The 12219-nt window shown below is 32.1% G+C and overlaps 1 protein-coding gene across 1 annotated transcript in view; it reads left to right on the plus strand.

Annotated features, from left to right (window-relative positions):
• The window catches only part of LOC105293738 (cleavage stimulation factor subunit 3), a gene marked incomplete at its 5' end in the record, with an annotated part of 50980 nt that overhangs the window by 24928 nt on the left and 13833 nt on the right, over positions 1-12219 (plus strand). Inside the window, 7 exons of the mRNA XM_011362592.2 lie at positions 6813-6845; positions 7237-7334; positions 8208-8274; positions 8358-8392; positions 8477-8603; positions 10052-10129; positions 10905-11067. Of these exons, the coding sequence (XP_011360894.1) occupies positions 6813-6845; positions 7237-7334; positions 8208-8274; positions 8358-8392; positions 8477-8603; positions 10052-10129; positions 10905-11067 (601 nt within the window). The remainder of the gene's footprint in view (positions 1-6812; positions 6846-7236; positions 7335-8207; positions 8275-8357; positions 8393-8476; positions 8604-10051; positions 10130-10904; positions 11068-12219) is intronic.

The following is a 12219-nucleotide window of genomic DNA, read 5'->3' on the forward strand; positions in this document are numbered from 1 at the left end:
CTTGCTTGCCTTATCCCATGACACCGAAAACCACTCTGTCTTCCTCCCCACCTCCACCCACTGATCCTACTGATTAGCCATAGTTTCCATACTTTCATTGTTGGGTGACACCCAATTTTTGTGTATCAGATTTAAACTCTGCTTAGCTTTTTGGGACCCTCTGTAATGGACCGCCATTACAATTAACCAACCTATTTTCCTAGTAAATATTCTTGTGTTGATATCTTCATTATTCAGAAACTCATATTGTTTCATTGACTTAAACCTTTTCGTTAATGGCCTGGATTCCATCTGCTCAGTGAAACTTTCTTTGGTAACTAATTTGTACGGAACTCCTTTTCTTTTGTATTTTATAGGACATGGAGCATATATAAAATAAAATTATAGCCCTATATTTCCAATAATTTTATTTTCAACTAGATTATAAGATCTTTAATAAAATTCAGGTCCATATATCCCATATCCACCTGATAAATCCTAAGCACATACTACAGATATTTTTTAGTTGGTCCAGAAAAGTAGATTAACTAATACCTAATTTGGTTAGTACAAAGAATCAAAATAACATAATCTAGAATGGAAGATAATATTTTGGTTAACAAATTTTAATTTCAATCACGATGAGACATACTTTACATTCATGTTTAACAAATATGTTGTTTCTGTGGCACATTTTAGATGCCTGAAGGAACAATGATTTTTTATGAGACATCAAGTTTTGGCCAGTCTGTTAAATCTAAATCTGTATATATGTAGGCATATATTTGTAAGTACATTTAATAGGAGAATTATAACATAGAGTACAATAGATTGTAGAAAAAATTAGGAAATACAGAAAAGCAAAAGTTTTAAACTACCCACTTTATTTATTTTCCTGACTCTCTTACTAAAATATAACTCCATGAGTTGTAAAACTTATTTTATTCCACTACTGTATCTTCACTGCTAAAAAAGAGACTGTCACATAGGCACACAATTATTTGTTGAATGAAATGAATTTATTTGCAGACATTCCTTTAATACCTTTACTTTAAAATTATGCCTGGATGGTAGAAAGGAGAATGATCTGCAGCTACTTCAGCAACTTAAAAATTTGTTGGTAGATCTGAAAGTGCCATTCGACGTTTCCCAGATTCTTTAAAACTAAGTTCTGTAATATTCCATATTTTTCAGGGTATAAGATTTGAGAGCAGTAGAAAAGAGTGAAAAGGAGTAAATAGGTGTGGTTTGTGTTAAGGATTCCATTGGCTTTCAGGTTTCAGGATTGGGACTAAGCTTTTTAAATCAGGCAGCTCCTGCAGCTCAAATTCAATTTAAATTCATTGTCTTAAATTCCACAAAAGTGTATAGGCTATTCTTTAGAAAAGATCTAGGGAACAAATTAGGAACATGAGTTTGCAATTAATTCATTTATTTATCACATTTATTTTAAGCATCTGCCATGTAAACTCACTTGAGATGTGCCCTAGCCCCAGCAGTGTCTTGTCCCAAATAGTTATTATATGAAAACCTAAACAAAATATATAGAGACTTACTTTTTCCTTTAGATTGTTTGGCTTGTTTACTTTCTTCTATAGAATTATATCATTTGGGTTCACTTGTCAAATATGTTTTTGAATCAGTTATAATTAATTGTACAGTTACTAATGATTATTATAATTGACCACTTAAAAAATAACATTAAAAAAATTCTGATGTTATAGGATTTGTTTTTTTCCTCAGGGTGTATTTTAAGAAAAAAAAATATATAGAATTTGAGGAAATCAGCCAAAACCCTGTTTACATGTAGAGGTTTCTTTCTCTGTTAAGAAAAAAAACATAGCTTTATAGGCATTTACACTAACATTTTATAAAATCTTCAACGAAATATGAAAACTATTCTTAGTATTGTTAGAAAAAACTAATTTATTTTTGAACAGTTAGATATTGTGGCATCTTTGGATTTCCACATAAAAATGTTCCAGGTAAAGGGTACAGCTAAACTGTTAAAATGGATGTTACCACAGTTAGTCAAAGGTTTACTAGACATTTTTTCTTCTGACAAGGTTTACATTTTACAAAATTAAATAATCTACTGTAAGTGATCATTAGTTTCAATAATCACTCAGAGGATAGTTTTAGTTCCAAAAGATAATGTTCAGTTAATGCTTGGGAAATAATTGTGGAATTTAACAAAGGACTGGATGTAGGAAGTGTTTAAAAATATCAGGAACAGATCTGTGTTTATTCAATATGTTATACTTTTAATCTTCCCCAAATACTTATTTGAATTTAATTAAAGTTTAATTAGTCTTGATAATATTGTAATTATCTTCCTCAGTTTATAAAATAAAAATAATTAGGAAGTTGACAATTAAAATTTTTTTTCCTTTCCTTCCATAGCAACTTTTCATATCTTGATAAAAGTAAAATGATTCATCAAAAAAGTAATATTGTAATTGTATGACAAATTTTTATGATTAACAATAGATGGATTAGGATAAGAATTAAAAATTATCCTCAATTTTTGTAATGATTTTTTAATTAGAAAAATAATATCACATTATAGAAAATTTTTAAAAAATAATTATTCTATCACACTAACATTTTATTTTTGTTTATTTATATATTTTTTAGGCGAGGCAACCCTTGGTTGACCTCACAGATTGCAAGGACCTTATCAGTTTACAATCCCTTATTTTTTACACCTAGGTGGTCTCCCATCCAAGTACTAACCAGGCCCAACCCTACCTAGTTTCTGAGATCAGACAGGATTGGGCTTATTCAGAGTGGCATGGCCATAGACCTCTATCACACTAACATATAAATTGTTCATATTTTGGTATATTTCCAACCATTTAAAAAAAATCTTCACATTAAAATAACTTTAGCTTCCTATTAAAAAAACAGAATCCCACACCTTTAACAATCACCTGAGACAATTCGCACATTAAAGTGTGAGAACTGAAAACTAAACATAAGAGCCCCTGTCATTTAAAATTGCATAACATTACTTTTAATAGCTAAGTGCAATTTCTAGTATGCTTTGCAAAATTTGGTGTATGTATATAAAAGGCTTTAAATAGAGACTTTAGTTAAGGATAGACTCTGTCGAAATAAAATTTAAAGCAGTATCAAGAATTTTTCTTTATTTTTAAAATTTAAAGCAAGCTTATCAAGTAGTTTCCTGTACAAATGTATATAGCTATACTAAATACATTTAAGAATATTTAACTTATAGGTTAAGATATTTTTACATGAATACTAGTAAACAATACCTAGAATAATACTCTTTTAAAGAAGAAAAATGGAGTAGTAGTGGGGTAACCAAAGGAAGGGTGTTCACATGTTCTTGTTTCACAGTAATGGAATTTGAATATAACCTGCAGCATAACCTTTGCTTTTCTCTAATGGGGTAAATTATAATAACATTGCTCTTTCTGGCTACTTGATTTACATAGCTCTGTTTAGAGAAGATATAATGACAAGTTCATACTCCTTTGGTTTGTAATTTTGTTAATTAGTATGATTTATGAGCATTTGGAATATCAAGATGCTTTATTTTCTTTTCGATCTTTGATAAATTGTAGTAGTTATTATCATTTCCATTTTATAAGTGAGAACACTGATGCTGAGAGACATTCAGTAGTTACTTCAATGTGATCAAATTGTTTTCATTTATCACACTGCTCCAAAGCAGGTGATATCTTTAAAAATTGAATGATGTTTAAAAATAATGAGATTGTACCTGTTATGGTAATGTTACCAGTATAGGCTCTATAAAGGGGCTGTCAAAGAATATTTATTGATAGAATTAATGAATGACAGTCAGTGGCCATGTATTCAAGGCCAGAGACTTCCTGTGTTAGTCAAAAATATTTTTCTACATGTGAACCAATACCAATTGAAGTAATAAATAATTGATGAATCCAAGATATAGGACCATTTTGTGTAGGAAAGAAACAAAGTTCTTTTTGGTTTATATTTCTTACACATATATAGATTTAATTTTTACTGAAATGTATAAATGAAATCATAGATGAAGGACAGTCTGTTGTCTCTGTTCCATCTTCCACCCATAGAACTCTGCCCATCATAACTATGTTAACAACTTAATGTGTCATCCATATTTTCTCCATGCTCACAAAATCGTATATAAACATATATATAAATAAGATTCATTTTTGATTATCATTTTACAGAAATGGATTATATTATATACATTTTTATTTTCTTTCATTTAATAAAGTAGGAATTTCTCCAAACTACCTCTTACAGTCCTAATTAATTTTATATGGGTATATAATATTCCATGATTTGGATGCACTGTAATTTACCAAACCATTCTTCTCTTGGTGGACATTTACTTTGTGAACTTTTTGCTGCTAGAAAATTTGCAGTAAATAACTTTGTACAAACACCTTTATATCCTAGTGCTTTTATTTCTTTGGGGGTAGATTCCAGGGGGAATTGCTGGGTTAAAAGATGTGTATTTTTTATTTGAATAGCTTTTGCCAGTGGCTTTCCATAAAGGCCAAAATAATTCCTATTTCTTACAGCAATGTGTGACATTCCTTTTACTCATTTTGCTTCAGTAGTGTTAACACACTTTTAAGCTTTTACCATTCTGATTGGTATCGACATCTATTATTTTAATTTGTTTTTCCCATTTTGTAAGTTTGTACATGTTGCCATATTATTTTTAACCATTTCCATTTTCTCTTCTGGAAATTGCCTATTCATGTTCTTTGCCAATTTTCCCAGTGAGTAGTTTTGGTTTTCCTGGCCTATTTTAAGAACTATATGTAATCTGTCATTGCATTTGGGAAGCTGGTGGCTTGAACTCATCTTACTTCATTCCCACTCAACCTATTTACTTCTGTTCAGCCAAGCAGCTGGATGCAGGGAAACCTCAGGTGTATGGCTATCTCAAAGAATAGGGCTGGTGGAGAGCCTAAGACAAGGTGTAAGAAACTGACCCACAGAAATACTTGGAACCTCTCAACTGCCTTTCTCCCTCAGAGGAATGTGAACATCAGGCGGGCTGAGTCCTCCTTCCCTGTGAGCAAAGATTTCTTTCTGGTTCTTTGTCAGAGGACTACCAACAGCCAATTTTCTGTCTATACCTGCTATATAGCTCCATGGGAGAGGAGGGATCAACTGCTACTCTAAGACTGCCAGTAATGAGTTTCAGTGTATAGACAGAAAAAAATAACTGCACAGCTAAGGATCCAGCAACAAGAAAGGAATATAAAATCGTCGGGATAGGCCCCCAACAAAGTGGAGCTGCTGCAGGAGAGAGACAATAACTTGAACAAGATAGTATGAACATAGAGAGATTGAAAGTGCAGTATTAAAAAACATTCAAACCAAAAACCATTATTTTTAAACCAATCACAGCAATAGGTCAAATTAAAGAGAATGGTGACATGGAGACTTAAATTAAGTGGCTTAAAAAATCTAGCAGAACAACTATTTTTGAACCTAGAGCAAAATTCAAAGTGTAAAAATAATAGAGTTTGAGGATAGAATAAGGAAACCTAATGTGTGTAATAGGAGTTTTAAAAGGAAAAATGGGACAGGTGGAAGAGAGGCAATAATTTTTATAAGAAAATTCTTGGGCTGAAAAAGACCTGAGTCTAGCTTCAAAGGGCATGGTGAGTTACAGGAAGAATTTGTGGTAATAATAATAAATGATAATTATAAGTGCTCACTCTACCAAGCAGTGTTCTAATGACTTCACATTTATTAACTTGAGTCCTTACAGCAGCCCTACAAAATAGGTACTATTATCCTCCTTATGCAGATGAGGAAAAAAGAGATTAAGTGGATAGTCAGAATGTGAACCCAAGGGGTCTGACTCTAGAGCCTTGACTAAACTGCTTCAAACGACCAAGACCTATATTTAGTCATTTCCTGTGAAAATGTATGAACTGAAGACCAAGGGTAAATCTTACAAATTCCCTAGGCAAAGAGTAAACAGACTATCAGCAAAAGACACTGTCGTCAGAGCTCTTCTGTAGCATCTTAAGCCAGTAAACAGTGGACACATTTATATATACTACTGAGAGAAAAGGACCATAAGCCAAGATTTTTCTAACCAATCAAATTATTCACCTATCAGGGCGAAACAAAGATTTGCTGACATATCACAATTGAGCAGCTAATCCCACCTACCATCCAATGAAAATACTCAAGAGAAAAGGAAATCTAATAGTATTTAACCTTGGTTTTTGTACATGCCGGTCTTCCTGTCCAGAATACTCCCTTTCGTTACCAGTACAACATCCCATCCTTAACATCTTAACTTTTTTCAGGAAATCTTTTGCAAATATTCAAGTCTGAGTTTTCTGCTCCTCCTGAATGCTCCCATTTCACCCTGTACTTCCCCCACCTTGGCACTTATTTTCCCCATAACATTGTAAGCTCAGTGAGAACATGGGCAGACTATATGTGTTTTGTTCACTGGTAGCCCCAGTGCCTGGAATATAGTAGTTTGCCTGAGTGACAAACATTTTTGTGTAGTCAAAATGAGCAATTTCTTCCTGCCGCACTATGCCTATGCCTTATATATCTGTATTCATCTTGTTTACTATTTTACAAAATTTTAAATTCATAAAATTTCAACATAATATATGAAAATCTATTAATATAAGATTGATTTGCATAAGTCATATTTACAATGCATATGTCCATGTTGGGTTCAAACTTCTAGTAGAATTAATAGGAAGGTATAGAGATGAATTTACAAGATTAGTCGAAAAACTGAGAGGTAGTATTTTAACACTCTAAAAAGAATAATGTTAATCCTGTATTTTTCTGTTTCCCTTTAGATTAAAGCTAAAAATTATGACAAGGTTGAAAAGGTGAGTCTTATTAAAATATACTTTGAATATTATGCTGAAGTTTAACTTGGGGCTTACCATATATGAGGCAACTATAGTAAAATATTAATTTTTTGAATCTAGATAGTGATTATATAGGAGTTCATTGTACTTATTCAACTTTTTTGTATGCCTGAAAATGTTCATAATAAAAATTTTGGGAAAGAAAACAAAAGTGATTATAGTCTACTGACCAAAATAATGAGAATGATTTTGATTATCTAAAAATAGGAAAGAGGAAGTAGTTGTTATTTGCCTTTGATTTGTAAGATAAATTCATGAATGGAGCAAAACTTATTTTTTTAACGTTCCATTTCACCCATGTACATGTGAAATTTAACCTGTGGGTTCTGATATTTTCTTGTACTTATAGCTATTTCAGAGATGCCTTATGAAGGTTTTGCACATTGATTTATGGAAGTGTTATCTTTCATATGTTCGAGAAACCAAGGGCAAACTTCCAAGTTACAAGTAAGTTAAATCAGGATCTTAAGAATGCAGGTCTCCCTGGGCACACAGTTAATCCCTCTGTAATTCACACCTTCTCTTAACTCCATGAGGAAAGAGATTGTCAGTAAACTTTGGGAAAAATATTTTTTATAAAAAGCCACTGGCATTAGTCTTATTCTGGAGAACTGAATCATCCAAGCCCCTCTTCTATATTCAAACTCTGAACATTCGCCACACCAGATCACTTTGTTGACAGGCTTATCAGATTTAATAAAAAGCATCTTATTACTTGTCATGGCACCACTCTTAGCAGGTTACCATGCAATGTGCTACTTTAGTATTCCAAGGCATCTTTGACAATTCTTGTTATGTAATCTCCCTGCTATGAGTTGCACCTGCCCATCTATCTTTGCTGAATCTAAATAATGGCCCTTCTCAAATGCTATTTTTATATATAACAAAGAGGCAAGTATTTCTATAAATAGAATTCTATCTTTTCCTCATTATCCTTTATTTTCTTATATTAGAGAAGTTCTTTCTAAATTTTACTTCAGAGCTAATAGATCTTCAGATACAACTTACCTCCTTAAATCAGATATTTTCACATATTGCTCTGCTACATATAAGATTAGGCAATTTTAAGGATATAAAGATAAGTTAAAATCTGGGCTTTATTATTAAGGAGCTCACAAGCTGTCAGTAAAAGAAATAAAGTATATAAATTAATGACACTGACAAGCTAAACAAAAGAAGATGTCTTTACATTCTTGTTTATATATACAAAAGGTTCAAATGCTGTTCTGATCATATGATGAGAAGTTATGATTATAATTATAGTTGTAGATATATTTTGATAACAAATATAATTTTAAAAAAGCATCTCATTTATTTCAGGGAAAAAATGGCTCAAGCATATGACTTTGCATTGGATAAAATTGGAATGGAAATTATGTCTTATCAGGTAGAGTTAAAAATTTTTGAATAAATACATAAATAAATTTGAAAATGTCAAGAAAAATACTAATATTTTATTTTATTTTTTAGATTTGGGTAGATTACATCAATTTCTTAAAAGGCGTGTAAGTATTTTTATAGTTTTTTTTTCAGTGTGCAGAGTTGATTTAGCTATAATATAATTGATGGCATTTTTTATTGAACACCAGGGAAGCTGTTGGATCTTATGCAGAAAATCAGAGAATCACAGCTGTCCGAAGAGTTTATCAGCGGGGTTGTGTTAATCCAATGATCAACATTGAACAACTCTGGAGAGACTATAACAAGTATGAAGAGGTAAATCAGGCCAGACTAGTTATTATAACCAAGCCATTTTAATTTTTATGCATTGTGGATTTGTGGATTCTAGCCTTTCTTGTATCAGGTACCTGGGTATCAGTGATGCACATGTCTGTTTTTACACTGATTGTAGTGAAAGAACTACTGATATTTTTGCAAGGTTTTGAGAGTCTCATTTTACCGTTGAGTTATTTTTTAGAGAATACTCTGGAAGAATTATAATTCTTACAAAACCATTTTTATTCAACGCTAAACTATACACACACAATCATACACATACATTGCCATTGATCTCTTATGAAATGGTACCGTTTTAGAATTGTTTTTCCAATAGTAACAATCAGTTGCAATACACCTCTTACCTAGTTACAATGAGTATTGGCTTGCGTTTGTGACTATTGGAGCTGCAATCCAAGATTTTTGCCTCATTAATATATACTTTAACCAACTGAGCTAATACGTAAACATGCATGCCAAATAAACTCCATCATTAAAAAAGTTCCTCATATGTCCACTGTGATTTGGAATAACTATGTAGAGTATTGAAACCATCCCCTCGTAGGCGTAGGCAGTGGTTCTCTTATATTTTGGTCTTGGGATTTAAAACATTTTCGAAGACCACAAATTTAATATATTAGAGTTAAAACTGATTAATTTTTAAGATATTTACTAATTCATTTAAAGTTTACAATAATAAACTATTACATTTTAACTTAAATAGCATTAAAACAAACTGTATTTGCCAAAAGAAGAAAAAACTTAGTGAGAAGAGTGGCATTGTTTTGTATTTTTGCAAATTTCTTTAATATCTAGCTTAATAGAAGATAGGTAGATTTTTATATCTCCTTCTAAATTTCATCAGTTATGATATTGAAAATCATGTAGCCTCTGAAAAACTTCACTATATATTTGTAAGAGAGGCAAATAACGTTTTAGTACTATATGATAATTGTTTTCATCTCATTGACACCCCTTCCCCCGAAAGGGTCTTGGGGATCAGCAATCCTTGGACTACTGTTAGAAAACTGCTAGACAGGAGTGATATTTTTTATGTCTTGTTAGTACCTCTGCACTTATTTTTCAAGTTATGCAGACCTAGCTAAAAAAGAACTTTTAGAGCTAAGCCATGACTATTCACCCAGATGAATCTGTACATCATTCTTTATTAGTAGAATTTTACATGAAATAATTGATCCTTTCCAAATCATTCCTTATCTTGAGAAATTCCTGGTATGTGGAAATTTACTGCCAGTTCATAACAGACATAAGCACACCTTCTTTGATCTCTGAAGCATAATATGATTGAACCTTTAGTTTACTAACCAAAAAAATCATTTAAAGTAAAGAATTTAAAGTACTTTAATAAAAGAATAAATTAATTCTATTGTGATAATATTAAAATATACTTAGTTTTAAAATAATATATATTTTTCTTTCTTTTTTAGGGTATCAATATTCATTTAGCTAAAAAAATGATTGAAGATCGGAGTAGAGATTATATGAATGCTAGGCGTGTAGCAAAGGTATGAAATTCTATTAGGACACATATTTTAATGATTGTTATGAGTATGTTGTTTACACAAGAGCTTTCTCTGTGTGGTATCAGTCAATATTTTCAATCATGAGCAATTTTAACTAATGACAATTACATTGTCTGAGTGGATGATGTATTTGAAATGAAATACCTCTTTACAGACATGTTAAAGGACAAAATAGAATAAATCAAGTTTGGAAGAAATTATTTTTTAAAATATAGAAATATGTCATAGGGACAAGGTTCTAACTAGAATTGATAAAGTAGTTTTTATCCTTCCCTTCTATTTGCTCGTACATATCTGAATGCTGTACAACTCTGTTGTCTAATAACACAGCTCTCAGGGACAGATTTTTATCTCTCGTGCATTCCTTTTTATTCATTGACACTGTGAGAAGTTAGGGAAAATAACCTAGTAATATAAACTATTTAAATTTAAAAAGACAGATAGTTTCTCCAAAGATGGCAGTCATGATGGCACAAGACCATCTGTCATGTTGGTCTGTCAACTCCTCTGTCCTGGAGAGTGACCTCCTAGATCACTGGTAGAGAGGACCCAGGGATGTTCTATTCACATAGTCTTTATAACCTGTTCTTAGGTAAGTAATCCTCTGTTATCTTTCTCCCATCTCTTAAATAGTTTTTAGATTATATTAACAAAATGGTATTTGGAAGAAACAAAGTATTCCAAACTAATCACCTTCATCCTGTATATCTGAGTTATTCTCATGCTCACTACAGAATTCTAAATGCCTGTTGTCTAGGAATATGAGACGGTAATGAAAGGTTTGGACCGCAATGCTCCCTCGGTGCCTCCTCAGAATACTCCTCAAGAAGCTCAGCAGGTGGACATGTGGAAGAAATACATACAGTGGGAAAAGAGCAACCCTCTTCGTACAGAAGATCAGACCCTTATAACAAAAAGAGGTAATAAGATTAACTCTCTTGGAACTCCAATTACATGTATGTTAGGCCACTTGATATTATTCCATAAGTTAGCAAAATTATTTTTTAACCCTAATCTTTTTTTCTTCTATGCTCTTCAGACTGAAAATTTCTATAGATCTATCTCCATGTTCACTGACCTTTATTTTATATATCCAATCTGTTGTTAAGCCCATCTAGTGAGTTCTTCATTTCAGATATTTTACTTTTTAGTTCTATAAATTTTCATTCTAGAAATATTTGTATTTTTTTATGGTTCTTTTTTTATAGTTTCCTTTTCTCTTTTGCAATTCTGTGTCCATTACTATCTTTTTCTTAAATCCTTGAACATATTTATAACAGTAGTTATAAAATCCTCACATGCTAATTTCAACATCTAGGCCATCATGGGATTGGTTTCTTTTTCTCTTGACTATGGGTCACATTTTCCTGTTTTGTCACAAATCTTGACATTTAAATTTTTCTTTTGGACTTTGTACAGATACACCAATGATACATTGTAGACTTGATTTTGTTATCTTCCTCCAAAAAATATTGAGTTTTATTTTAGCAGGCAGTTAAATTATTGGCAGATCACCTGGACCTTATGATGGCTGGTTTTATACTTTTAAGATGAGTTTTAGTTTTACCCTTAATCTCAAGGTAAATCTCTTAGTCTGGGACATAGTCTTTACTCCTAAGGCATAATGGAAAGTACAGGGTATTTACCTAGACCCTCTAACTTGATGGGACTGAGATTCCAAACTTGGTCTCCATTACAGTGGGCAGCTACTGAGATATCTGTTCAGCTCTTTCAGCCTTCCTGCTTTGCTTTCTGCTTGGGCTCTTTGTAATCTTTCCCATTTACATACAAAGATTCTAGGGGTCAACTAAAGATTTGAGGGTGTTTATTCCCAGGTTTTTATGTTCCACCTTCTGTGGCTCTCTCTTTTGGGGGGTTCCCCTTAATTTGCTGCTGTTCCTGTAGCTCAGAACTCTATGTTACTTACCTCTAGCCAGTAAGACTTGAGTCTAGTTATCCCAAAACTGTACACACATGGTGTGCCTTTGAGGGGAAAAGCCACATTAAGTATGGCTTTCATCTAGTGTGGTTCCAATTTTTTAAAGGCTGAATCATCTCTGGTTTCTGTATCT

This window comes from Pteropus vampyrus, unplaced genomic scaffold, assembly GCF_000151845.1.
Source record: "Pteropus vampyrus isolate Shadow unplaced genomic scaffold, Pvam_2.0 Scaffold76, whole genome shotgun sequence".
NCBI classification, from domain to species: Eukaryota; Metazoa; Chordata; class Mammalia; order Chiroptera; family Pteropodidae; genus Pteropus; species Pteropus vampyrus.